This window comes from Astyanax mexicanus, chromosome 11 (genome assembly GCF_023375975.1).
Source record: "Astyanax mexicanus isolate ESR-SI-001 chromosome 11, AstMex3_surface, whole genome shotgun sequence".
In the NCBI taxonomy this organism is placed as follows: Eukaryota; Metazoa; Chordata; class Actinopteri; order Characiformes; family Acestrorhamphidae; genus Astyanax; species Astyanax mexicanus.
Genome location: NC_064418.1, coordinates 12,040,802 through 12,067,697, shown reverse-complemented (window position 1 = coordinate 12,067,697; position 26,896 = coordinate 12,040,802). Strand labels below are relative to the sequence as shown.

At 38.2% G+C, this 26,896-nt stretch overlaps 1 protein-coding gene across 1 annotated transcript in view; it reads left to right on the top strand.

The window, feature by feature from the left end:
• The window catches only part of pth2ra (parathyroid hormone 2 receptor a), a 102,591-nt gene that overhangs the window by 39,705 nt on the left and 35,990 nt on the right, over positions 1–26,896 (top strand). The window contains exons 6-7 of the mRNA XM_022680483.2: positions 12,246–12,432; positions 26,383–26,536. Coding sequence (XP_022536204.1) covers positions 12,246–12,432; positions 26,383–26,536 — 341 coding nt within the window. The remainder of the gene's footprint in view (positions 1–12,245; positions 12,433–26,382; positions 26,537–26,896) is intronic.

The window sequence follows — 26,896 nt, the reverse complement described above, 5'->3', positions numbered from 1 at the left end:
ATTTTCTTTAAATTATTATTAGTTATTATGCAAGTTTATGTCATTTCTCATAATGTATTATATATGCCATATAATGCATTATAAATGCAGGGTTCATAGGAAGTGTTACTGAACAGTTTCCTGCAGTTGTTTTGCCAAATATGTTCCTAGTGGAAAAAGAGGAAGAGAAAGATCCAGTTCAACCCCTTCAAATGGACCCCCTCTGTCCTTTCCTCTTGCCTCTCCTCTGGCCTCTCCTCTAGCCTCTCCTCATGCCTTTCCTCTGGCCTCTCTGTACCACAGTGATGTTGGACTGACAGTATGCTGTCAAAACTCTTCTAAAAACATCTTCTTGATAAGGTCAGTTATCCAGCTGCAGTAGTCAGAAAAGCAACACTCACCTCAGACTTGTTCAGGTTACTTTTTCACCAAGTCCTTTTCATTCTAGTTTCAAAACATTCACAGAATTGTGGTTTACACCTCGGTAGAAGACTCTAAATCTGCTTGCAGGTCACATTCATCGTTCTCCAGACTCATATCTCGGAACAATGGGATACAGCTCTGGAAAAAAAATAAGAGACCACTTACAAATTTAAAACCTCTCAAAAATAATCAGGAGGAAGATGCATGATCACAAGCCATCATACCAAGCTGAACTGCTTGAATTTTTGCACCAGGAGTCTAGCATAAAGTTATCCAAAAGCAGTGTGTAAGACTTGTGGAGGAGATTATGCCAATATACATGGAAACTATGAATAAAAACCAGAGTTATTCAACCAAATATTGATTTCTGTACTCTTTATTAAACTTTATGAATTATTTGCATTATTTGAGGTCTGAAAGCTCTGCATCTTTTTTGATATTTGAGCTATTTCTCATTTTCTGCAAATAAATGCTCTAAATGACAATATTTCTATTTGGAATTTGGGAGAAATGTTGTCTGTAGTTTATAGAAATAAACAACAATGTTCATTTTACTCAAACAGAAACCTATAAATAGCAAAATCAGAGAAACTGATGTGATCTCTTATTTTTTTTTCCAGAGCTATACAGTATCAATACAGTTTGAATGAACCCTAAATAAAACTCATGAACTCATATCAAATCCACACTTGTTTGTATTAAAACTGTTATCCTTTACTGTCATAATTACCATCAGTTTAATGGGCCCTAAAATTGAACCCTGTGGGATGCTACAAGACATCCCACAGTCATAATATTAAAAATCAATCTTTTCTGAGGCCAAAAATCTCTGACCTGTTGAGGCATGGATTCCACAAAATCTCTGAACATGTTCTGTGGTGTCTGACACCAAAAATAACATAAGCAGCAGATACTTTGACACAAGTCAATAATGATGTCATAGACATGTTCTGACCCAGATGTCTATCCATTGAAGTTTGTTTTTTGTCAAATTGTCTCAAACAGTTTGTCCTGCTTCCAAAACATCAACTTCATCAACTTCTTCACCTCTTCACCTGCTGATTAGTATAGCAAATCCTTGCCAAGTTCCACTGGAACCAGAGTATGAGTCTTCTTCTCTGCACTTTAGCCTTCAGAACTAACAAATTAATATTCACTGACTGTAAAAAAACTCTACAGCAATGTACTGTTTTCTAACTCCCAGCTGGCTGAAACTGTTGTTTATCATATCTTTGGATTTATCGATATCCAATTCATGAAGATTTGGAACACACCAGTAGACTAGGTCCTCCTTTAGACCATCTCCTGCCTTTAATTATATAAACTCCCTGAAGTAATAAATCCAGTTATTGAAGATTCATCAGCATACTCAGTAATGAAATTAAAATCACTATGTGACTCCCAAAGACAATACAGCAGCAGGTCGAAGAGGTGACCCTCTGATCAAAACTTTTATATTGGATGTAAGATTATTTACTTGTATTCTCTAAGGTCATTCAAACAAACCATCTACAACCCCAATTTCCAACAGTTGGGAATTAAAATAGAATGCAGTGATTTATAAATCTTACAACAGAGCCTAGAATACATATCAGATGTTGAAAGTGGGATTTTACCATTTCATTAAAAAACATTAACTCATATAGATGAGATTAATGGCAGCAATGCACTAGTGGAAACAGAGCAACAAAAGAAAAAAACAAATATTATATTACTGGTACTAATATAAAACAGCTGCAATAGCTTACATGAGTGTATATAAAAAGATCATTTTAAATGGTTCACTACTAAAAAAATGGAACAGTTCTGGTAAAAATGTTCTTCAATGTAAAGAAAGTAACCATTTACTGTTTTGGAAAAAAATGTTTTTGACCACTTCAGTTTCTGAATCAGTTTCTCTAATTTTGTGATTTATAGGTATATATTTGAGTAAAATGAACATTGTTGTTTTATGCTATAAACTTTAGACAATATTCCTGCCAAATTCCGAATAAAAAGTCATTTAGAGCATTTATTTTTAGAAAATGAGAAATGGCTTTTTTCAGTTTTCAGACCTCAAATAATGCAAATAAAAAAAGTTCATATTCATAAAGTTTTAAGAGTTCAGAAATCAATATTTGGTGGAATAACCCTGTTTTTTAATCACAGTTTTCATGCATCTTGGCATGTTCTCCTCCACCAGTCTTACACACTGCTTTTGGATCACTTTATGCCTTTACTCCTGGTGCACAAATTCAAGCAGTTCAGCTTGGTATGATGGCTTTTGATCATTCATTTTCCTCTTGATTATATTCAGAGGTTTTTAATTTAGTAAAATCAAAGAAACTCAACATTTTAAGAGGTCTCTTTTTTACAGAGCTGTATAATGTCATGAAAAGATTCATAGTCTCTGGTGAAATCCTTGTGTTTAAAAACAACATTATTCTATGTTGGTGATATTCGAGCCCTTCAACATCTAATAAATGTTTAATATGTTCTATTGTGAGTAAAATATGGGTCTATGAGATTTGCAAACCATTAAATTCTTTTATTTTTATTCTTCTTTTATTTACATTTCACACATCAGTCCAACTTTTCTTCAGAGAGGAAACTTGAAGAATATTGGAGGGCACAGTCATTTTAAAGGCTGATCTGTGATCAATAATAGGACACCTACTGTAATAATCTGCCATCCGAATGTGTTTAGACCTGGAGAAGAGCCAAAGGTGCTGCATCCTCAGCAGAATGATTCGTTCTGTATGTAAATTGCTCTGAAGGTGTCCTGTGAAATCTGGCACTGAGACTAATGTTGGCAGCAGGTCCATTAAGTTCTGTAAGTTTTAAGTCTTGGATGCTCATGTTCTCGTCATCAGTGATTCACTGGTTGTCCTTCCTTGAAACACTGACCTCTGCCAAACAGGACCATGCCAAAAAACCTGGATGATGTTTTGTAGGTCTTTTGGAGTTCTGATCCAGTTATCTCTCTGTTATCATTTGGATCTTGTCAGAGATGTGTGTTTGGATCTTGTCAGAGGTGTGTCTAAGGGCAAGCAATGCGCACGGCGCTCCTGCATGGCTAAGATAGGATTGAGCTGTTGAGTGTAGACTGTTGTCAGGGCTTTAATCAGTCAGTGGTGCACCTGTATTTCCAGTCACCAAGATAGAAACACGCCAGATATTTACCTAAACACACTTCACTCCCAGACCACCAGGTCCATCTTAAACTCTGACGCTATTTCAATTGTGCCGGGGCAAGGCGTGAAAATAGACTGTTGACAGGGTGTAAGATAGCAATGAGCCATGTGACGCACCTTGCGCAGGGTGTATGATAGGGCCCATCAACTTCAAGAACTGTCCTAAAACCACTGAAACCAGAATTTACAGCCACTGAAACCATTTTTTCACTTTCACAGTTTTGTTTTATATTTGCCATAATTCACTGAGAACTCTAAACTCTTCTAAGGACACGCAAGCTGAGCATGTGTTTATTAATGTACTGTATTAAAGCACAGTAGTAAAAACAAAGGATCAGACCTGGATCACTCTTAAAAATAGTAATACCCAGTCTATTTAGATATGCTTGAACCAGCCCTGATTCTGATAAACTGAATTTAATAATGACAGTAGTTGAGGAGCTGCCACCAGATTATGCCAGATAGTTTGTCCTGCCAAGTATTGCCAACAAAGGCTATGAACAAAAACAAAAAAACTAATTAACAGTGGTAGTGCTATCTTGAGCACCTCCACTGCCTTCATTTCCTGTTTTTCATTCAATGTCTTGATGTTTGTCTGAGACCAGTACAGAAAAGAGTCCCTCAATTACTAAAATGAGATGTTTCTCTATATCGGCCAAAAACAAAGCACCAAAAATAGGTTTTTGGCCCGGTTGCCAAACAAATGCCTTTTCCCTTCGCTTGAGGCTTCCAAACAGTGAATTAATGTTCAGGATGGAGGAGAACAAATTTGAGTGAATCAGTGTCTGACAGCTTCAGCCTTGGGTGGTGGAGGCCTGAACTCAAGGCAAAAACTGAAGGTAATGGAAGGTAAAAATGAGCTGAATTTCCTGTGCCAGATTGAGGTATGATAAACTTGGCATTGAGACAGCATTTATCTATTAGTGATGCTCCTGTAGTGCCTAGCCTGCATCACGGCTACAGGCATCTTCACATGGCAGTAGACATTCTGACATAAACATGAAATTTAGCTTGGTATCTTTGTTGCTCCACTTTCAATTAAATTCAATTCAATTCAATTTTATTTATATAGTGCTTTTTACAACAAAGGTTGTCACAAAGCCGCTTTACAGGAAAAACAGGTCCACGCCTCTTATGAGCAGCACCACAGAGATGCCAATTTTATGGTGACACAGTGGCAAGGAAAAACTCCCTTTAAGAGGAAGAAACCTTGGAAGGAACCAAGACTCAGTCAGAGGAACCCATCCTACTCGGGTTGACCCGCTCAGTACAAACAAACAACAAACAACAAACAAATAACAGAACAAAAACAGTACAGAGAATTAATGTGAACTATGGCTAATATAACAGGTACTAATTTATGAATATAAGAATGTGATGGGCACAAACTATAGAGCTATGGCTAATACAGAAACAGATACTGAGTGTGTTAATGGTAATCAGTGCAGGGTTGCAGAGCCGGATAACAACACAGCGGGCAGTGGAGAGCCAGGCTGGGAACATCAGGAACAGGGCATCTCCATACATGTAAAAGAGATAGATAGAGAAAACAGAAAGGAAAGGAAGAGAAAAAAAGCAGAAGTTAGAAGGGTTGTGAAATAATTCTGATGAGTAGAAGGACAGGGCTGATTCCTGAAAGCTGGAACCACAGACGGACACATCCAGGAAGACCGGCCGGCCAGGCGTCTCAGCACATGTGAGAAAGATAGAGAGAGAGAACAGAGGGGGGAGGGAAGAAAAAGGGGTTAGAATGGTTTTATAAAACTCTGCTGGAGTGGGATGGGCACTGGTAGCAGCAGCTCAGGACATGGGGAGAGAAAGAGAAAGCAGATGATTAGGACAGGGTTTATATTTGCTGGATAAGCTGTAAGAGGAAGAAAATTGTAATGAGACATTACTCAAAAGCTTGAGCAAATAGAAATGTTTTGAGTCTAGATTTAAAGATTGAGAGTGTGTCTGAGTCCCGTATATTAATAGGGAGGCTATTCCAAAGTTGGGGAGCTTTATGAAAGAACGCTCTTCCTCCTGCATAGTTTTTTCTAATACGCGGGACTAATAACAGGCCAGCGTCTTGGGAGCGGAGTGAACGCGGCGGATTGTAAGGAGTAAGGAGTTCCTGTAGATAATGCGTGGCCAGACCATTGAGGGATTTATACGTCAGGAGAAGTATTTTATAATCTATACGAAATCTAACAGGTAGCCAATGTAGGGATGAAAGAATAGGTGTAATGTGATCAGACTTTCTAGCTCTGGTAAGCACTCTTGCGGCTGCATTCTGAACTAGCTGGAGTTTATGGAGTAATTTATGTGGACTTCCAGCCAACAACGTGTTGCAGTAGTCCAGCCTGGAGGTTATGAATGCATGTACCAGCTTCTCAGCATCTTCCAGAGAGAGTATACTGCGGATTTTAGCTATATTTCTTAAGTGGAAGAATGCAATTTTGACTATGCTACATATGTGAGCATCAAACGAAAGAATTGGGTCAAAGATGACCCCAAGGTTTCTCACAGTTTTACCAGGTATAATTAAGTGACCGTCTATGTCTACAGTATTAACATTTATGTTTTTATCAATATTAGGACCTAATAGAAGGACCTCAGTTTTATCAGAATTAAGTAAGAGAAAGTTGTGTGTCATCCAATTTTTAATGTCTTTAATACAGTCTGTTATTTGATTTATACAGAGCTCCTCGTTGGGTTTAGCAGATATGTAAAGTTGCGTGTCATCAGCATAGCAGTGAAAGTTAATACCATGCCTACGGATAATTTTACCCAGTGGTAGCATATAAAGAGTAAAGAGTAATGGACCCAGTATTGATCCTTGAGGGACACCATATTTTACTCTAGACTGATAAGAGCATTCATTGTTTAAGTAAACACACTGGAATCGATCTCTCAGATAAGATCTGAACCAGGTGAGGGCTGATCCTTTAATTCCTATAAGATTTTCTAACCTATCAAGTAGAATAGCGTGATCTATGGTGTCAAAGGCAGCACTTAGATCTAGCAGTACAAGGATGGCATTACTGCCCCTATCAAGAGCTGAAAGTAAATCATTAGTTACTCTAAGTAGAGCTGTTTCAGTGCTATGGTTTTGTCTAAATCCAGATTGAAAAACCTCATGCATACTATTACTTTGTAGATACAAGCGCAGCTGGTTAAACACATTTTTTTCTAGGATTTTGGCTATAAAGGAAAGATTAGAAATTGGTCTATAATTAGCAAGCTCGCGGGGGTCCAGATTTGGCTTTTTGATAATGGGCTTAATGACCGCCAATTTGAGAGAATTGGGTACGTAGCCCATGCTAAGGGATGAATTTACTATTTCTAGTAACGATTTTCCCACCTTTGGCAGTGCCTGTTTAAATAATTGTGTGGGTACTGGATCTAATATACATGATGTTGATTTTGATGAGTTAATTACACTAAGTAAATCTTTTTCTGTAACCGGGCTGAAACACTCTAGGTGTGTCTCAGAGCTGGAGCAGCATTCATCGATATCTATAAGTAAATTTTTGGGGTGATACTGAATTTTTTGTCTAATGCTATTAATTTTATCATCAAAGAACAGGGACATGGATACATCAAAGAACATGTCGACAGGGATAACGGAGCTAGTTTGTTTTTGACTGCCGGTGAGTTTAGCAACCGTAGTGAAAAGGAATCTAGGATTGTCTCTATTTTTCTCAATAAGCAATGGAATATACTGGGATTTTGTTTTAATTAGGGTTTTTTTGTAGTCTGTGAGACTATGCTGCCATGCTAGCCGGAAAAATTCTAGTTTTGTGTGTCGCCATTTACGTTCAAAGTTACGAGCGGTTTGTTTTAATGTACGCTTTTTATCCCTGATTTGTTTTATTTTTGTCGGCGCTACGTGGTCAAGGTTAGAGCGGAGCACAGTTTGTAGATTTTCTGTTTTGTGCTCGAGATCATGTTCATGGGACGGAAGGGAGATGGTTAAGTCGGGGAGATTATTTACAAATTCATTAGCAATTCAATTCAATCAGTTCAGCTTGGTAAAAACTGGCAATATTATTTATTGTTTCTGATTTGGCTCAAAGATTGTGTTGTATTTAACACGGCCAGCAAACCCAGGTTTCAGCCTAACTCTTCTGAAGCCCAGTTTGAATGGCTTTATATATAATAAAAAACAATAAGCTTAATAATAAGCTTTAGTCAGTCTACCATAGTGGTGGATTTAACTTAATAAAAACTTTTAGTCAAAAGTTTTCCTAACTCTTATTTTTCACTTCTGCTGGGAGCCTTTGGACAGTAAAGCACAGAGCTCTGACTTATGATGTTCTTACACTGGATGAGGAGCAGTTAGACTGTAGGGCCACTCCAGAACTGTGAGATTACACTTCATAAAAATACAGCTCTGAGTAAATTTAACTTTCTGTTCATTCTTGAACGCAGAAATGTACAAAGTTCCTTATCTCTAGAGTGGAGCTACTGTCTAACTGCCTGTTTGTAAATTACTGGAGATCATACATCTCTATTGTCCCTCTGTATTTAACAGTTTAACAGTTTAATTTGGCCTGTTTTTGCATATGTTTTAGAGTAAATTATCCACCAAAAACAAACATCCCAAATCACATGATGTCCCTAGACTGCTAGGTTACTGACAGTGCAACAGTTGAAGGGTGGACCCTTTTGGAATTTAAATGTATGATCCAATATTCGATAAGCAGCATTTAGACCATGGGCCAGTCCAGAGCTTTCACCAGAGAAATTATGCTACATATAAAACAGCTCTAATTAAAATTACCTTTCTGTTCTTTCTTGAACACAGAAATGTATGCAGTTCCTTAGATCTAGAGTGGAGCTACTGTCTAACTGCCTGTTTTTAAATGACTGGAGACCATACGTCTCTATGGTCTCTCTGAAACAGTTTAATTTGACCTGTATTTTTGCATATGTTTTAGAGTAAATTATCCACCAAAAACAAACATCCCAAATCACATGATGTCCCCAGACTGCTAGGTTACTGACAGTGGAACAGTTGAAGGGTGGACCCTTTTGGAATTTGAATTTAGACCATGGGCCAGTCCAGAGCTTTCACCAGAGAATTTATGCTACATATAAAACAGTTCTAAGTAATATTACCTTTCTGTTCTTTCTTGAACACAGAAATATACACAGGTCCTTAGATCTAGAGTGGAGCTACTGTCTAACTGCCTGCTTGTAAATGGAAATCTTGGAGATCAAGTTTAAGTTCAAATCTCATAAACACCAAAAACCTTAAAGTTTATCTGTTAGATCATTTGTTACAATGTAAACTAACCACCAATACCACCAATCACATGATGTTCCCATATTGGAAATATTTTTACAATTGAGCACTAAACCAGTGCTGGGATTTGAACTTATGATCTCTTCACACTTGATCAGCAGTTAGACTGTAGGGCCACTCTATAGCTGTGAAAGTAAATTTACTTTTCTGTTCTTCCTTGGACACACAAAAAATGTACATTGGTTTGCAGCTCTAAAGTGGAAAGCTGTCTAACTGCTTGTAAATGGCTGGAGATCATATGTTCCAGTCCCATAAACACACACTCTTTTGTGGTCAGGATGCTAAAAGTAGAAAGGCTTCTTAAAAACACAGTAACTACTATTTTTAACTATTTTTTAAACATTTAAAAAAAAATTGACTTGTTTGTGCCATTGCTAAAGTGAAAATTAACAACCAAAAATCTGTAAAATTTGATTTTACTGCCACTCTGGTCCTGCTATATGATTAAAAACTTCAGTGGGAATTGTATAATCTTTATATAAAGGCCACTTTATCACTATTGTGGCTATTTTAACAGCCTTTTCTCTGTTTTGTAGTAATGTATTTGCTGTAATATTGAAATAACGGATTTCAGGACTGAATTATTTCAGGTTATTTCAGGTCTGGCACTGGTCTCTCACCTGGCAGTTGTTTGTGTCTGGGATTAAGGAGGCCCAGGGGAGGATTTGTTACAACACTGGACACACATGCAGACCTGTAGAGTTAATTGGAATGCTGTCTGTGCAAATGAAAATATTCAGTTTAAATTCAATATGCTAAACTTAAACTTGGTTTAACTATCCCACACAGTTGCATTCATTTAAAAACAGTCAAACTTTGGCCGGTTCCAGGTGTATATTTAATATTATGTTCAGGTTTCCACTTCCTGTTGCTAGATTGTTGCTACGTGAATACTAAGTTGATCATTTTATTGTGGTTGGTATGATATTCCAACTGGTTCCTAGGTTGTTTTTGTGCAGTTGCTATGGTATTTTAGGTGAATGCTTAGCATTGGGTTAGTGGGTGCTAAGGTGCTGCTGAGTTTAGGCTTTTTGGTGTTGAGAATGTGTTTCAAGTTTAAGGTTGATAAGACAGTTACAATGGCATTTCAGTTGGTTGCTAAGGTGTTGCTAAGTGAGTACTTTAGTGTTGCTAAGGTGTTCCTAGATGACTGCTCTGTTTTTCCAGGTAATTTCTAAGACAGCAACTTAAAAAGGTTTTTAAGGTGGTTGCTAGGGTCTAGGTGGTTGCAATGGCAGTTGCTTTAGGTGTTTACTTGATATTGCATAACTGAGGTGAATAACTTATATTTAACCAAAATATGTAAAAAAAATAATAATAATAATCTAATTAAATTAAACAATGGATGCTGGGTAGATGTACATAATGGTATTGCTATGGTGTTTCTTGTTGGCTGCTAGTTAAGGGGTTAAGGGGTTTCTATTGTTCTTCAGATGATTAAAACATCTTTCCTAAGGTGGTTGCTAAGATGTTCATTGTTAGTTGATCGCGAGATTGCTGTGGTTCTGTAAATGAAATACTAATGTGTTCTAGGTGGTGCTAAGACAGGTTCTATGCCAATGCAGGTAAGAGCTAATCATTGTCAGATAATTGCAAAAGCAGGCACTATACATTTTTAAGTGGTTGCTATGGTATCTCAGAAAGTTCTGTGGGTGTTATTTGGGTGTATTTGTAATATTGTGAGATATGAAGGGTGCACAAAAGAGTACAAAACTGATATCAGCATGGTGCCAAAGACAAAATGCTAATTTAATCTCACATGTGATTTGATTGGCCATTATTCAGTCCACATACGTACTGAACAGTCTTTGAACCTCCAGCGAAGCCTGTGCTCTTGGTTCCAGAGTAACAGTCAGCATGTCAGGCCAATCGAGAGCTTTAGATTAACAATGATAACATGGGCTTTGATCCTTTGTTAGTCTATGAAAATGCAGGCTTCATATAGACTTCAAATAATGATAAAAATAAATGTTTTTTCAAAAATGATACATTAGATAAAATAAGAGAACTGGAGAATCAGAGTCTGATGAAAGTGTGCTTATTTTAATACTCTAATTTATACAGAGTGGGGAACCCAAGGGACTCTTCAAACAAGGGAGAGTCAAACAGTTATGGCTACTTGAAACATTTCTATTTCAAGGGACTCATGATTAAAACAATGTCTATGACGTTCTCCAGATGCTTCCTAAAGACCCCAGGTGTGGGGAAAGCTTCTCACGTTTTATACTGACCGAAGTCAAAGCGAAGCTATGAGCAATGTCTTTATTCCCTGGTCTTCTTTGTCGCTCAATCATGGCTGGACCATTCGAAAAAGAGCCTTTTGTGTGAGAAGGTCATTTTGTAAACAAGCGTGAGGCTGAATAGAATAGCCCGTAGATGAAGAGTGCAGTTTTAAGCTCATTATCGTGGCACTCTGTCTAAAAAGGAAGATAATAAGGGGTATTAAGGTTTTTGGAGCATGCTTGATTAAAATTAATGAGCTTTGAGCCATTCACGGGCTAAAAGAGATAAATGTACACATTGGCACTGAGTGCTGTGTGTTGGAAATGAACAACCTTGGCATCCAGCCTGATCTAGCCTGGGTAATTCATGAGACGGGCCTTCATTTGCAAGAAATACAGAAGACTGTAGCATTGGTGGTAATGAAAATGATAGTGAATGATAGCAAGAAATGAATGTATAGAATGTACTATAATGTCTAAAATTTCTGAATTACTGCCTACACTCTTCAAAATATAACCCACAAAGCTATTTTGGTAATATATATATATATATATATATTATTATTATTATTATTATTATTTTTTTTTTAACGGACATTAATTAATAGTATGTTTTCAAAAATGTTGCACTATATTTTTGAGAATAACTCAACTTACTGTTTGTAATTTTAACAAAAAATCTTAAAAAGTTCTTAATTCTGAGTTTCACTACCTTATGTTATGGACTATAATGCATACTATCAATACATAAGGCACATTTTAAGCAACACTAGTAAGGAACAAAAGCGTTTCCATGTTTCCCTTCTAATTCAGTAGGTCTTGCCACTGGGGGCGCCTAAGTAAACAAACTTGTAATAAAAAAAATAAGTCAAATGAGCACTGCATTTCAATCTACACAAATTTCTCTCCTGAAAAACTTTTATTTAACCAATTAAAGTGCTTTAGTTTATTTACAGTAAGCTTAGAATTCCAGTATTTTAGCAGTAGCACTAGCTGTGGTTAGCAGCGCAAGTAAACGCCGGTCAATAGTGCTACAATGAGGAACCAGCTAGCTGTTTGCATTTACCAGTATTGCTTATATAAAATATTTAAAAAAAAATGAAATAAAGAATGTTCCTCTGGCTGGACTAACTGTAATGTCTGTGCTCTCTGTAGGCGTCTACACTGCACACGGAACTACATCCACATGCACCTGTTCGTGTCCTTCATGCTGAGAGCCGTTAGCATCTTTGTGAAGGACCGAGTGGTGCACACCAGCGCCGGTCTTCAGGAGTTTGATGCCGTGTTGATGAATAACTTCACTAATGCGGTGGACGTGGCACCAGTGGACACCTCTCAATATGTGAGTAAATTAAATAAATTAAAAAGCCATTTAAAATTATTATCTTTGGCAAAAATATCACATTGAATTTTTACGTCTGGAAGAACCAAATATTGAGTGAGCGAGTGTTTGGACATTTACTCCTTTACTTCAAAAATCCAATTGTGAGCTCAGCTCTATATGGCATTTCTACAATAACATTGCTGTCCCGGCAACGAGCACTTCTTCACAAACTGCATTGATTGCAAACACAATTACAATTGAATATCATTCATCATTCATCATTTCTTTTATTCATCATTTTTTTGGATAAATCCTATTCATTTTCAGTGGGAAACGTTGGTTCCCTCAGACGCAGCTGTGCAGTGCATCCTGGGCGTTAAGCATGTTGAGTCCGGGCGACGTGTTGCAAAAAATTCCATGAATTCGTCCAACCCAATGCATCTATCCAATCAGAAGAGAGCATGTGTTTGACTGATACATGTCCTCAGTGCATAATTTGTTCCATATTTGATTGTTCTGGTAAAGCATGGTATTGCCTGTTCTTTTTTTTAACACAATTTATTTTGAGACCAAGTTTGACCCCAAATTCCACCTTAATCTGTTTGGTGAGAATGTTTGGTGAGAATGTGATCTGGTCTCGATCCGACCCAGCTGTCAAATATACTTCTTTTGATTTGAGTCAAACTTCTAATAGAAGACAACCTTCTCTTTATAAAAAAATGTTAATATAAGAAGTGATTTTTGAGCACAACTGCCACATTATTGTCCATTTCGCTTGGCATCAGTAACTAACCGGTTAGCATGTGGTTTCTGGCTATCTTTAAAAAATGATCTGGATACAATCTAGATTTTCCAAAAATGTAATTTGGGCTGGTCTGAGAATAGCCTTATTAAAAAGAGCTGAAGCTAAATTTATAGTTTGTTAATTAAGTGGTAATTCCCACAGTGTTGACTCTATAGAGTGCTGGGCTGGTTGAGTCAATTTCCTCACTCTAAATGACTTCCTTCACCTCATTCAAGGGCCATTATCAAACCTTTTATTCAAGAAGGCTCCACTAAATATATTCCACTCCTTCACTGAATTCATGTTTTTTTTTAATGGAGTGCTGAAATTTCCCAAGAAAACAACCAGAGTGCACATGCCACAAGCAGAGCTCAAAGACACAGAGTGCACTTGATTACAGTGAGCCAAGAACAAGTCCAAGTCCTCCAGAGCTCCAAGACCCCTCTTCAGCTGAACAGATACCTCTCCTGTGAGAGCTTTCCTTGCAGGCAATGTGGGTTGTTGCTTCTTTCATTTCTCTCCATTTTTTAAAAAATAACCACCTACAACTTTGGCTGGTCCTGCTTCTCTAACCCCAAAAAAGAAAGAAAAAAACCCTCAATTGTCCCTGGTGCCATTTGGGTAGGATTCTTTTTGATTACATGCAGCCCACACTGACACTTCAGCTGTAACCGTGTCCTCAGCAGCCAATAAGAGATGAGCACAGCCTGTATGCCCAGACCAACGGCTTTAGTCCTCCTTTATCAGCCGCCTGGGAATGGCTAGGAGGTATGCCAGTGTGTGAGGGTGGATAGGCTTTGGAGACTGCCTGCTTTATGCTGCTGACTTAGCTGGAGGCTCATGCTCGCTGCAATCAACCTGCAAGACAGCTGGTGTTTGTATTCTCAATTTAGACACTAAATTCGCATAGCGTCACATTGTGGTTGACTTATTACCCTTATTTCTTGTGGTCCAATCAAAGAACACCGGCGGTAGCTGAGCTGAAATGTTTATGTTAGGTTTATAAATAAACCAAGATTTGAAAAGGAGGTGTGAAATTTTCCCTATTTCCTAAACCATCACAAGAGGAGGAGGTGAAGGATTGGGATTACCCAGTGTGAAAATCCACATTACAGTAGAAAATCAAAGAAAAGATACAGTCCAATCCATTCATTTCTTTGATAGACTGAAAAGATCTAGGTTTGACTATAAAAGATGAACATGACACACACTGATAAACAGTTTAGAAGACAGATCTGGAATTCATTGGTTAAACACACTGTGGACCACCAATGGCAGCCTTCTGAAGGAATTAAGGAGAACTCCAAGCCCCACGACAGTCTTGATAGACCAAAATGTTCTAGAGTTCCATATTTTGCTGGTTAAACACAATAGAAATAGGATCTCATTACTGACTGGCAATGATGGCCTTCTAAATGACTTAAGAGCTCCATTCCAAACCAGTCCCAAACCCACCCCAGTTGGGATAGAGCAAAGATTCATAAAGCTCTGGAATTCATTGTTTAAACACATGAATGACTTACAATGGCAGCCTTTTAAGGGCTTAAGAAGAGCTACATATCAAATCAACTTCAAGACCCACCACTGTCTTGATAGACCTAAATGTTCTACAGTTCCATATTTTACTAGTAAAACTCATTGGGGACTTTCAATGATGGCCTTCTAAGTGACTTAAGAGCTCCACCCCAAACCAATCCTAACCCCACTCCAGTTGGGATAAACCTAAGATTCATAAACCTCTGGAATTCATTGGTTAAACACACTGTGGACCATCAATGGCGGCCCTCTGAAGAAGTTAAGGAGGTAAGAAGAGCTCCATCTCAAATCAACCCCAAGACCCACAAAAGTCTTTATAGACCTAAACATGTTCTACAGTTCCGTATTTTGCTGGTTAAACACAGTGTGGACTGGCAATGATGGCATTTTAAAGAAGTTTAAGAGCTCCATTCCAAACCAACATCAACCCCACCCCAGTTGGGATAGACCAAAGGTGCATACAGCTCTGGAGTTCATTGGTTATACACACTGTGAACTGCCAATGGCGGCCCTCTGAAGGAGTTAAGGAGGTAAGAAGAGCTCCATCTCTAATCAACTCCAAGACCAACAAAAGTCTTTATAGACCTAAACATGTTCTACAGTTCCATATTTTGCTGGTTAAACACAGTGTGGACTGGCAATGATGATCTTCTAAATGACTGTAAGAGCTTCACTCCAAACCAATACCAACACTATCCCAGTTGGGATAGACCAAAGATTCATACAGCCCTGGAATTCATTGGTTAAACACAATGTGGACTGCCAATGGCGGCCCTCTGAAGGAGTTAAGGAGTTAAGAAGAGACCCACAAAAGTCTTGATTGACCTAAAAAAGTTCTACACTTCCATATTTTGCTGGCAAAAGTCATTGTGGACTATCAATTGAACCCACAATCCTAGACCCTTGGAGCTGTGAAACGCATGCACATGCAACTGCACCACCACTGTGGCACCCAAATAGGAACTATATATATAAGAAACCACTGACATATTCTTCATACTCACTCATATTTCCACGCACCAGTGTATAGCACTTTTATTTTTAACTGCAGACGTACTGTGCTAGAAAGGTTGCTAACTAGGAAGTCTGGTAGCACTGTAGCAACAGTAACTAAGGCAGGTCAAATTGTGTCCTTTAATTATTCTGCATCTTCTGTTTCTTTTTGGGAAGATGGACAGAGTAGCAGCAACCTTTATTTTACCTTTCGACAGCTTTCTTTGTCCCCGAAGAGAGTTCTGGAAAACACAGCGTGTTGTAACACTACACACTCTCTGTATTGACTTGATCATCACAATAGGATCTAATTACCGCAAGGCTGTGGAAATCCACACAACAGACCTTTTGAGGTTAGAGGTGAATCTCAAGGCCAGATTAAGTTCTCACAGGGATTTTTTTCTGAATTAAACTACAAGAAAAGCAACAAAGCCCTCTCTGGGTTCAAAGCTAAGGTAATCAGCTGGTTCTATTCTGGCTGGTTCTATTCACGCAATTTTATTTTGTAAGGCCCACCATATTTGGGACCTAATTTGGGACCTAATTAGCCATCTTACTTCAGACGAAAAAAAACATTGAGGGCTCTGTAAAGGTGATGAGATCTTCTAGATAGTAATGTAGATATCTTTTGTTGAGGATCATTCTAAATCCTCTGGTGGATGTTAAAGACCTATATTTGCAAGCATTTAATACATACATTTAATGTAACTAACAACATGATATTAATCAATTATTTAAGAAACGCAAATTAAGAGCTTTTGATGGTATTGTTGCCTGCTCAATAAAGCATTAATTAGACATTTAGAATAAGATTTGTGGGTGGTTTTAGGGGCCAATAATAATTAGCAATTTCTATAATAGTATTTCTATAATTTCTATAATACCACCTGGATAATTACTAAATGCATTCTTGTCACATTGACATTATAATTTAAATCCAGTAAATGGGAGACACAATATGATTCTTTTGATATTTTTTTTGTCTCAAATTAGTGATTACACACTAATCATATACACATTTAGGTAATAATCATACTCGATAATTAGAACAACAAAGTACTTAATAGCTAATGTAACATTTAATACACTAATTAATAGTGATTTCCACATAACAGACCCCCAATTGTGCAATAATAGAGATCAGACTAAATAGAGTGTAATGCGAAGTGAATAAATAATGTATAAATGTATAATTCAGGCTTTATTTAACTTAATAATCCCTTCATTTGTCTTCCTTAAAATACAGATTTACTGTAACATTTAATGCTTACATATTTTATGTTGATACACTGTTAATATCATTTGATTTCATAAAACATCTTACTGTATGTCATGCTGGGAAACATGGAACAAACAGTACAATATATAGACAACATAAAGTGCTTCAGTTCCCTCTCTAAGGAATTGAGGAGTCTGATTGCCTGAGAGAAGAAGCTGTTGCAGGGTCTGGTGATGGAGGCTTGGATGCTCCAGTATCTTCTGCCAGACAGCATCAGTGCAAAGAGTCTGTGTGAGGGATGGGTGGGGTCATCCACAATGCTGGTGTCCATGATGGAGGGATAGGTATTCAAAGTAGTATTGCTTTACAAACACATTATTCTATGCTTGTAAATGTGTTATAAAAAGTGCCTATGTAGGCAGCCTTATTTTAAACAGGTTTTACTGACCTTAAGTGTTCAGGCTGGTTCTTTATTTTATTGCCTTGCTCTCTCTAAGGAATGCTTTTATAACCTCGAATCTCACATCAATTCGCCATGAATTCAGTTCCTCAACACACTGACAGACTCAAGGTTCAGATTAGCTGTAGGCAAAGTCAGAGGAATTCTATACATCACTGCTCAAGCCATAGTTACGTCATTTCTGTCAGTACCTGCATTAACTTGTCTTTCCTACAATAATTAAAATGTCACAACTCACAACTCCTGTCATTATAGCTGTGCTGTTTTGACACTTGTATATATTTTTTGAGTTTTGCTCATTAGAATGTCAAGTTTGACAGAGTATACTTTCCTATACCCTGTATTTTATTCTACTTCTGTTTTTAGGCCAGAACTTCCTGGTCTGAGTGTGTTGCCGCACGTTAACAAGAGTCAGCAGTAGAACGTTGCATTATTTAGTTCCATTAGGTTGTGCGACAGTGGACAACCTGAAGGCTTGCTTTACAAGAGAAAAACAAAGCTGCCACATACTGTATTATTTTTATACAGTGGCTTGCAAAAGTCATTCATTCATACCATGTTGTCACCTTACAGCCACAAAATTAAATGTATTGTATTGAGATGGTACACACACCAACACAAAGTAGCATTTTCAAAATTTTAATAAAATGAAAATCTCAATAGTGTGATATTGATACTTAGTATTCTTTCTTTTGGGGTATGTCTCAACCAGCTTTGCACATCTAGAGACTAGAGACCTCGAGATTTTTTCCCATTCTTCTTTACAAAATAGCTCAAACTTAGCCAGGTTGAATGGAGAGCATCTGAGAACAGCATTTATCATGTCTTGCCACAGATGTTCAGTGGAATTTAGGTCAGGACTTTGACTGGGTCAATCTAACACATGAATATATTCTTTCATCATAACCATTTCACAGTAGCTCTGGCTGTATTTTTAGGGTCATCGTCTTGCTGGAAGGTCAATCTCCTTCCCAGTCTCAGGTCGTTTGCAGCCTCCAACAGGTTTTCTTTTTCAAGGATTGCCCTGAAATAATTTAACTCCATCAAACTTCCCATCAACTCTGATCAGATTATCTGTATCTACTAAAGAGAAAAAAACACAGCATGATGCTGCCACCGCCATGTTTCACAGTGGGGATGGTGTGTTCAAGGTGATAAGCAGTGTTACTTTTCTGCCACAAATAGTGCTTTGCATTTAGGCCAGAAAGTTCAGCGTTGGCCTCATCTGTGTTCTCTACATGGGTTGTGGCAAATTGCAAATGGAAATTTCTTATGTCTTTCTTTCAACAATGGTTTTCTTCCTGCCACTCTACCATAAAGGCCAGATTTGTGGAGTTCATGGCTTGTTGTTGTCCTGTGGACAGATTCTTCCACCTGAGCTGTGGATTTCTGCAGCTCCTCCAGAGTGACCATGAGCCTCTAGGCTGCTTCTCTGACCAGTGCTGTCTTTACTCATTCTGTCAGTTTGTGTGGTTTGGTAGGTTGTTGAATTTTTTTGGATGATTAAATGAACAGTGCTCCTTGAGATGCTGTAAGCTTGGGATTTGTTTTTATAACCAAACCTTGCTTTAAACTTCCTCTCCACAACTATATCTCTAATCTGTCTGGTTTATTCCTTGGTCTCTTCGTGATGCTGTTTGTTCAATAGTGTTCTCTAACAAACCAACAACTGAGGCCTTCACAGAACAGGTGTATTTATACTAAGACTAAATTACACACAGCTGGACTCTATCAGCTTATTAGATAAGTGGCTTCTGACGACAACTGATTGCACTGGATTTTATCAAGGGATTTTAGAGTTCAGAGGGATGGAATACTTTTACATGTCGCATTTTTATTTGATTAAAATACTGTAGTTTTTCTCTCGACTGGTTGACCTTTCTTTCCCAGCAGGGAACTGGAATGTGTTGCATGTTAAATTTTCAAGTGCTGTCTGTTTTTTAGGGTTAACAGGAATGAATGACTGATATGAGCCATTATAAAAAAAAGCTAACATAATTGAAGTCATCAGCCTTAGGTCAAGCTTTACGTCATTAAACTCAATTTGAGTAGATTCAGGTGTGATGGCTTTCACTTTTTTTCCCAGAAAGTGACATTTGGAAGTTAAGCTGCAATTAAATGAGCTCTTTTTAACCCCATTGGTTCACATCCCTCTCTGGTCATATCAAGCATGATTCATCAAATCTAGGTCATTTGAAGGACTACTTTATTTTAACCCTTATACAACCTGTGTCCACTGCAATGGACATGATGTGTTTTCTTATTTATTGTGTATTTATGCATGTAATGCAAATTGAGACCTTTTTTCAATCAGAAAACACATTTATCGGCCAATCAAACAGCAGCTTAGCTTCTATGACAGCTTTAGAAAAATACAAATCTGCACAATGGAATCAAGCATGGCAGCATCCCAGCATTTTATTCCCAATTATGTAATGATTTTGTTTACTGCTTAGGAATGATTTGTGAAACAAACAAAAAAAAAAAAAAACGTTTGAATCCCGGTCATGCAGCTTGCCATTAGAGTGCACAATTGGCCTTGCTCTCTCTGGGTGGGTAGATGGTGCTCTTTTCCCTCATCACTCCTAGGGTGATGTCGATCAGCACAAGGCATCTGTGAGCTGATGTATATGAACCGAACCGAGACGCTGTGCTTTCCTTCGAATGCGCAATGCTGCATCAGCAGCAGTTCCATAAGAGGCGGTGGCTGACTTCACAGTTATCAAAGGAGGCATTGTGCTAGTCCTCACCCGCCTTGTGTTGTGACATCACTAGTGATGGGGGATATACAGCTGACTAGCAGCGGAATGGGTGGGACAATTGGGGTGGCTAAATTGGGATGAAAATAGGATATTATTTCCATAATATTTATGTTGAAATAAATAAAAAAAGCAATGTTAAACAAATGATTCCTTTTATTTTATTTATTTATTCACTGTAACATAACTCAGAATCATTGTGGCATTCCGGAAAGCAAAACAGATGAACACCCCGCCCACACACACACTCTTGACCACCAATATAGTGCTTACTTACCTTTCAATTGACTTAATTTAGAATAATTAGCATTTGTGCCAATTAAATATGCAACACAATGGCTTTACATTTAAAGGTCTACCAATTAACCAAATGTTGTGGATAATTAGGATAAATATATAGGCTTCCTGTATACAGGCTTGGCTGCCAGTCCTGTTGAACCTCCCTCCCTTAAGCCTCACTTAAACAGAACCTTTCCAGTGATGTGAACAGTGATTGGCTCTAAACTTAGATGTTCTACAGTGGAAGAAAATACTGAGTTCATAACAAATCTTTATTTTTTTTCCATGAATGTAGAGCTCGTGTAGAAGCCACAGAAACGCAGCACACATTGCAGCCCTTTTGCTATCAGCCCTACATCCGTCTCAGTCGGAGAAAAGCTTTATTATTATAATATGTACCAGTTTCATTTCCACATATCAAACTCAAATTCAATTAAAGCCTGTCATGGCGACGTGGCTATCTGCGTTATAATTCCAGCAACTATTTATAGATGGACGTGCACTCTGACATGACAGCATGGTAAAGAGAGAAACATGCCTGCATGTGATAAAAGTTTCCTAACTATCATCCAGGCATGGAATTGAATCTCGCCGAACTGATTACAGATATTACAGCAGTGCTGTGCTCACAGCCGGTGAAATCAATGAGGTGAAATGGTCACACAGTGTTCAATTTAAGTCACTTCCAGTCAGTGCTGGTGATCATACTGTGGAGTGCTCTATGAGTTGTTTTTTTCGTACGTTTGTTTTTCTACATTATCGATTGCGTAACGTGCTGTGTTGTGCTCTGAATTGCATTTACAGTGACATACAAACGTTTGGTCACTACTGATCCAAATAAGTGTCACTGTGTATAGTAGCTAAGCGGGAAACTGATGACCTAATTTCTGAAAAGCACAAAGTTAAAGATAGATACAGTTGCAAGAAAATGTATGTGAATCCTTTGGGATTACTTGGGTTTCTGCATAAATTGGTCATTAAATGTGTTCTGATCTTCATCTATGTCACAACAATAGACAAACACAGTCTGCTTAAACTAATACCACACAAAAAAACATATATGTTTGCATGTTTTTATTGAACACAACATGTTAACATGTTTCAATAACATCAACTTTAAAGAGTAACTAAACCCCCTGATTTTATCTGACTTCACCCTCAGCTCAAATTTGAAAAATGCTAGTGATGGGTGATGTATGGGTTTAGGGGCAGGGCAGAAGGGAGAGCTGTTTAGCTGAGCTACAGCAGCAGCAGTGTGCCTCTGAAAGTGGTGACATGCAGATGGGTGGGTCAGGGGTCAGTAGCTGACAGTTTAAAATGATGTCAGTGATGCATTGTACATTATTCCTACTGGAAATGGCTTTATTTTTTTTTTTTATAATTTTTACGATTTGATATTTGATGATATGAAAATGGGTAGAACCTTGCACCTTGTCTAGTTTTTCAATCTGTATTGACAAATCTGGCTCCAATAATGCCGCTGTGATATGAAACCATCACACATCAGCCTGGTTTGTGTGTTACAAAGAAATTGGATGATACATTTTTCTGTTAATAATTTCACACCAACGGTAGCTGCTGTAAGTGTGATTGCACTTCTTAGAAAGGTGCGTGGATTCCAAAAACCTTCCTGAGCTGAAAGTGAGACATGAAATGTCTTGCTGAGGGAGGGCAACTTCTCTCACATCTTCAGCACTTACTGCGCTGATAAAAAAAAGAAGCTTTTTTTATTAGATTTGGGTAATGACAGACAAACTGGAAGTAAGCAATTACAGAACCATATCGGTTATGAAAATGTCACCGGCTATTTGCAGAGCTGAAATCTCTTTCAGCAGGTGCCGCCTCCTGTACTTTGTGTTATTACGGATAAACATAATCACAGGCTGAATTCCATAAAACATTTAGTCCAGAATCAAGTTACATGACCTTTCAGTAGATATATACAGATTCTGACTGATGTTTCATGATTATAGCATTCTTAAAGGGGCTGAGCTAACAAAGTGCATTCGAAATGGCAACAGGAAGTCGCAAAAGAACCCAGGAGAAGATCTAAGAAACTGCATTTCGTACTGAAACTTAGGGCGCTTTCACACCAGCACTATTTGGTTTGGTGAAAAAAAAAACTGGTTCGTTTTTAACTTTGGTGCAGTTCATTTGGGCAAGTGTAAAATCAGTAAACGCGTTCAGAAGCGGATCAAAACAACCCGCAAGAGGAGGTGGTCTTGGTCCGATTCCAGACAAACTCCAGAGCGGTCCATTTGTGGTGAGAACATGATCCAGTCTTGATCTGAACTGACTATCAAATACACTCCTCATATTTGAGCTAAACGGCTGTTCAGGTGCAGTTTAACATGATTTATTACACAGATGATTACCAAAGCTATGAACAAACGCTGTACCACATTCGCTGCTCACGTCCATGTAACTTCACTTACAGCAACTACTTTGACGCCATGCTAGCTATTAAAAATACAGTTTAAAAGCGGTAGTGCATTTTGGTACATTTCGGTGCATTTTGGTGCATTCAGGTTTTTGCCTGTATGAAAACAAACCAAACCGAGGGGGAAAACCTGAGTAAATAAACTCATCAACTGATTCGGACCAAAGAAACAAACTACAGGTGTGAAAACACACTTAGATTAAGCGAGTGTTTGAAAGTGTAAGAGATAGATGGCATTACAAACCAAAAGGATTGTAAGGTAGTAAAGTGCTAATTACAATAAATAGATAAAAAAAAATGTGATGTGATTTGAATTGATTTGATGACCCTCAAGCCTTTTCATTCAACAGTAATACAAAACTACATCAGCAGCAGCAGTGAAACATGGTGGTGGTTGTATGATTGACAGAACCATTAATTCTGGTCTTTATATCCAGTCATCAATGACCTGTAGCCTAAGCTAGATTTGGGGTTGAAAGTTGTGACGTTTTGACAGTGGCAAAGCCATTGAGTTTTTACCAATATGACATGTCCATGTCCTACAAATCATTGTTTAATAGTCTAAATAATAAGCTCATATGCTTGGGAAGAATAAGGATCATTATTATTTATTATAAATGTTGACAGATACCTTCTGGTAGATACAATCAAATTGTTTTTCTTCCTGTTGCGCTGGAAGCTAAATTAAGACAGTTAAGACAGTTCACAGTGGTAGAACATTCTGTGCGGGAAAATGCTCAAAAAGTAATTTCTTTATAATTGATATCCTGCCTTTGTCTTTATGAAATCATTCAGGTGTTAATTTCAGAGAAGAGGCCATTAAGGAAGGCTCATTTTTAGCTTTTATTTCATTATATTTCTTTTAATCTGCTTATTAAGTGGAAAAACATTCTCCCAAAACCTTTTAATGTGTGATGTGTGCCACATGGAGTCACTTTGGGATTGAGCTGTCAAAGCCATCCACTAATTGCTTCATTAAAGAGCATATTTGTAGCTGATAGCCGTTTTTAGATTAAATGTAATGACAGGTTGTCATCTTCCCTCAATTATTCAGTTACAGGGTGTCTCTCTGGTCGTTGTCTCTGGCTGTGCCCTGCAGTAAATGAATTAAGTGAGCTGGTCAGTCACACATGGTTAAAGTAATTATTCTTCTTTAGTTTTTAAACTTTTTGGGCAGAAGCAGATTTTAGAATCAGCTCTCTCTAGATCAGACCATGCCATCTGCATTACGATGTAGGGAGAAACTCTAAGAGACTCTGAATGAGTGAGGGAATTCTGGTTGGAGAACATAAGAGCAATCCTGGTTACACTCTCTTCCACTATCTTCTGTGTTTTAGAACACAGAAACATTGTTCTTATAAAGATCTGTGACCTTTGCTTGTTATTTGCTTAATAGTTTGATTTATTGATCAGTGAAACCATACTGTACATTTAGTAAGGATTATTATTGTATCCCATTGCATAGATTTTGTTGTGTCATGACAGAAAACATGTGATTGGTTTGCTGTGAATGTATTTCAACAATTTTCTGCAGCCAATCAATTATGAATGCATACAGTAGATGCATGGAGGAAAAACATAAAAAAAGAATTAGTGAAAAAAATTCCTAAGGATCAAAAGGGCCCTATTTTAGCTATATTTAAGCAAGCAGTCAACCGTGCACATGCAGCTTGTTTTAGGGCGTGTCAGTGTGTCTTTGCTATCATAACGACGGGAAAAGTACACCTTGCATGGCTCAAAATGCACAAAAGGCATTTACTAATTATCTCTCTTAATTAATCATGGGTTTCTTTTGGGCGTAACGTGTGAGTATGTCACTTGCCATTCCCTTTAAGAGCCAGGTGTGCTCTGACTTTGGCGAATTGCTATATCATCAACACAGCTACATGGATGTGTCCTACACTTCTCAGCAAAAGGAAACTGACCTGCTTGTTCACAGTGTGAACATTTAAGTAAAATAACAATTACCTAGATTTTATTTAGTATTCTGTTTATTGTGGCTGTAAATGTTTGCATAGCTGCAAACTAGCCTTCACAATGGGTTTGTGAGCTGCTGTGTGTCCATGTGTGCATGAAAAGTGGAGGTGTATTGGCGTTGGGAACATGCCTGTGGACAATTCACTGCCAAGATACCAATTAACGCCTGACTGTTGACACGTGCTTAGAATGTATTTTGGTGATGTCAATGGCATACTTTTACTCAATAACAATTTTTTCAGTACTTTTTCCACCTCTGACTGTGACTGTGTAACTGAGCTGGTGCTCTTATGGCCCCTGAACAGAAGGTCTGAGCATATGCACTGCCTGGCTAAAAAAAAAAGTCGCCACCAAAAAAAAAAAAAGGTCACAAACTCATTTTTTTTTTGCTGGAATGCCTTTAGCTTTGATGGTTATGTCCTACACTGCCTGGCCAAAAAAAAACTAAAACGCCACAAAAGAAAAGGCAAATACTCTAATATTTCACTGGATCATCTTTAGCTTTGACTGAGCCACGCATTTACTGTGGCCTTGTTTCGATAAGCTTCTGCAATGTCACAAGATTTATTGTGACACAATCCAGTGTTGCATTTTTGCAATTTTTCACCAAGATCTTGCAGCAGCATTGATGATGATAGAGTCTGACCACTGCACAAAGCCTTCTCCATTCAGCACATCCCAAAGATTCTCAGTGAGGTTAAGATCTGGACTCTGTGGTGAACTCTCTCAATCCATGTGTGAAAATGATGATCTCATGCTCCCTGAACCCTGAACTCTTTCACAATTCCAGCCCATGAATCCTGGTATTGTCATCTTGAAATATGCCCATATCATCAGGGAAGAAAAAATTGATTGAATGTTGATGGAATAACCTGGTCTATATTCAGTATATTCAGGTAGTCAGCTGACCTCACTCTTTCAGCACATACAGTTGCTGAACCTAGACCTGACCCTCTGCAGCCTCAACCCCACATCATTTACTTATTTAAAGCTCCACTAGGTAGGATTGAGATTTTGTGCTCGTGGGCTCCCCCTACAGTTGCAGAGTGTAATAAATGTTTCAGGTGGATTAGTTTCTCTTTATCGTTTTCTGGCTTTCACAGACATATTCGGTCTCTTTCCAGCTTCTGCCAGAGTGTCTGTATGTTAGTTTGTAAAGAATGAACCAGTAGTCCTTGTAGAACAGTTAGAGCTAAAGGTCGGAAAGCAGGTCGCAGTTCTCGCGAGCGTTGGTTGCGGCCGCCTCGGAAAACTTACACAGTCTTGTTTGAGCTCCGAGGAGCCCGGCACAGACACGAGAGCATCGCTATTCCTCCTATTACACCTCAATTGAGCGCTGCAGTGAGATTCAAGCTGTAATTTTACTTCTTTAAAAAGATCAAAAATCAAGAAAATCCTACCTAGAGCTGCTTTAAATCCAGGGGGCGACTTTTTTGGGGGGGCCTGGCAGTGTATTTCAATCTATTTACATTTGTATAAATATACAGGTATATGTAATTGATGCTCCTCTTTTATTTCTAGATGGGTTGTAAGGTGACGGTCCTGCTCTTCATCTACTTTCTGGCAACAAACTACTACTGGATCTTGGTGGAGGGATTGTACCTGCACAGCCTTATCTTCATGGCCTTCCTGTCAGACACTAAGTACCTGTGGGGCTTCACTCTGATTGGATGGGGTGAGTATGAAGCGGAGGCCATTCCTTCTCTTGGAGGCGCTGAGTCGTTGTTCTCAGAGTATGATTGCTCTGTGCTTGATTTGAGACCTCTATTATGGTTTCCATTACTGTTGCGTATCAGATCGAAATTCAATCAGCATTTTGCTCAGATGTCAGTGTTTTGCTGAAGAAACATCTCCTCCTATATTTCATCTCTTCTAGAAGCAGCTTCCAATTTCTCAGAAGCCCAGATTCGCTTTCCCTTTAAGGAGAAACTAATTAAACATTTCACATAGTTCATTTAGCCCCATCACGGACAGCCCCAAAGCAGGCAGTTGCCACCTTGTTAAAAGGTACTCCACAACGTCAAGTTAATGCATT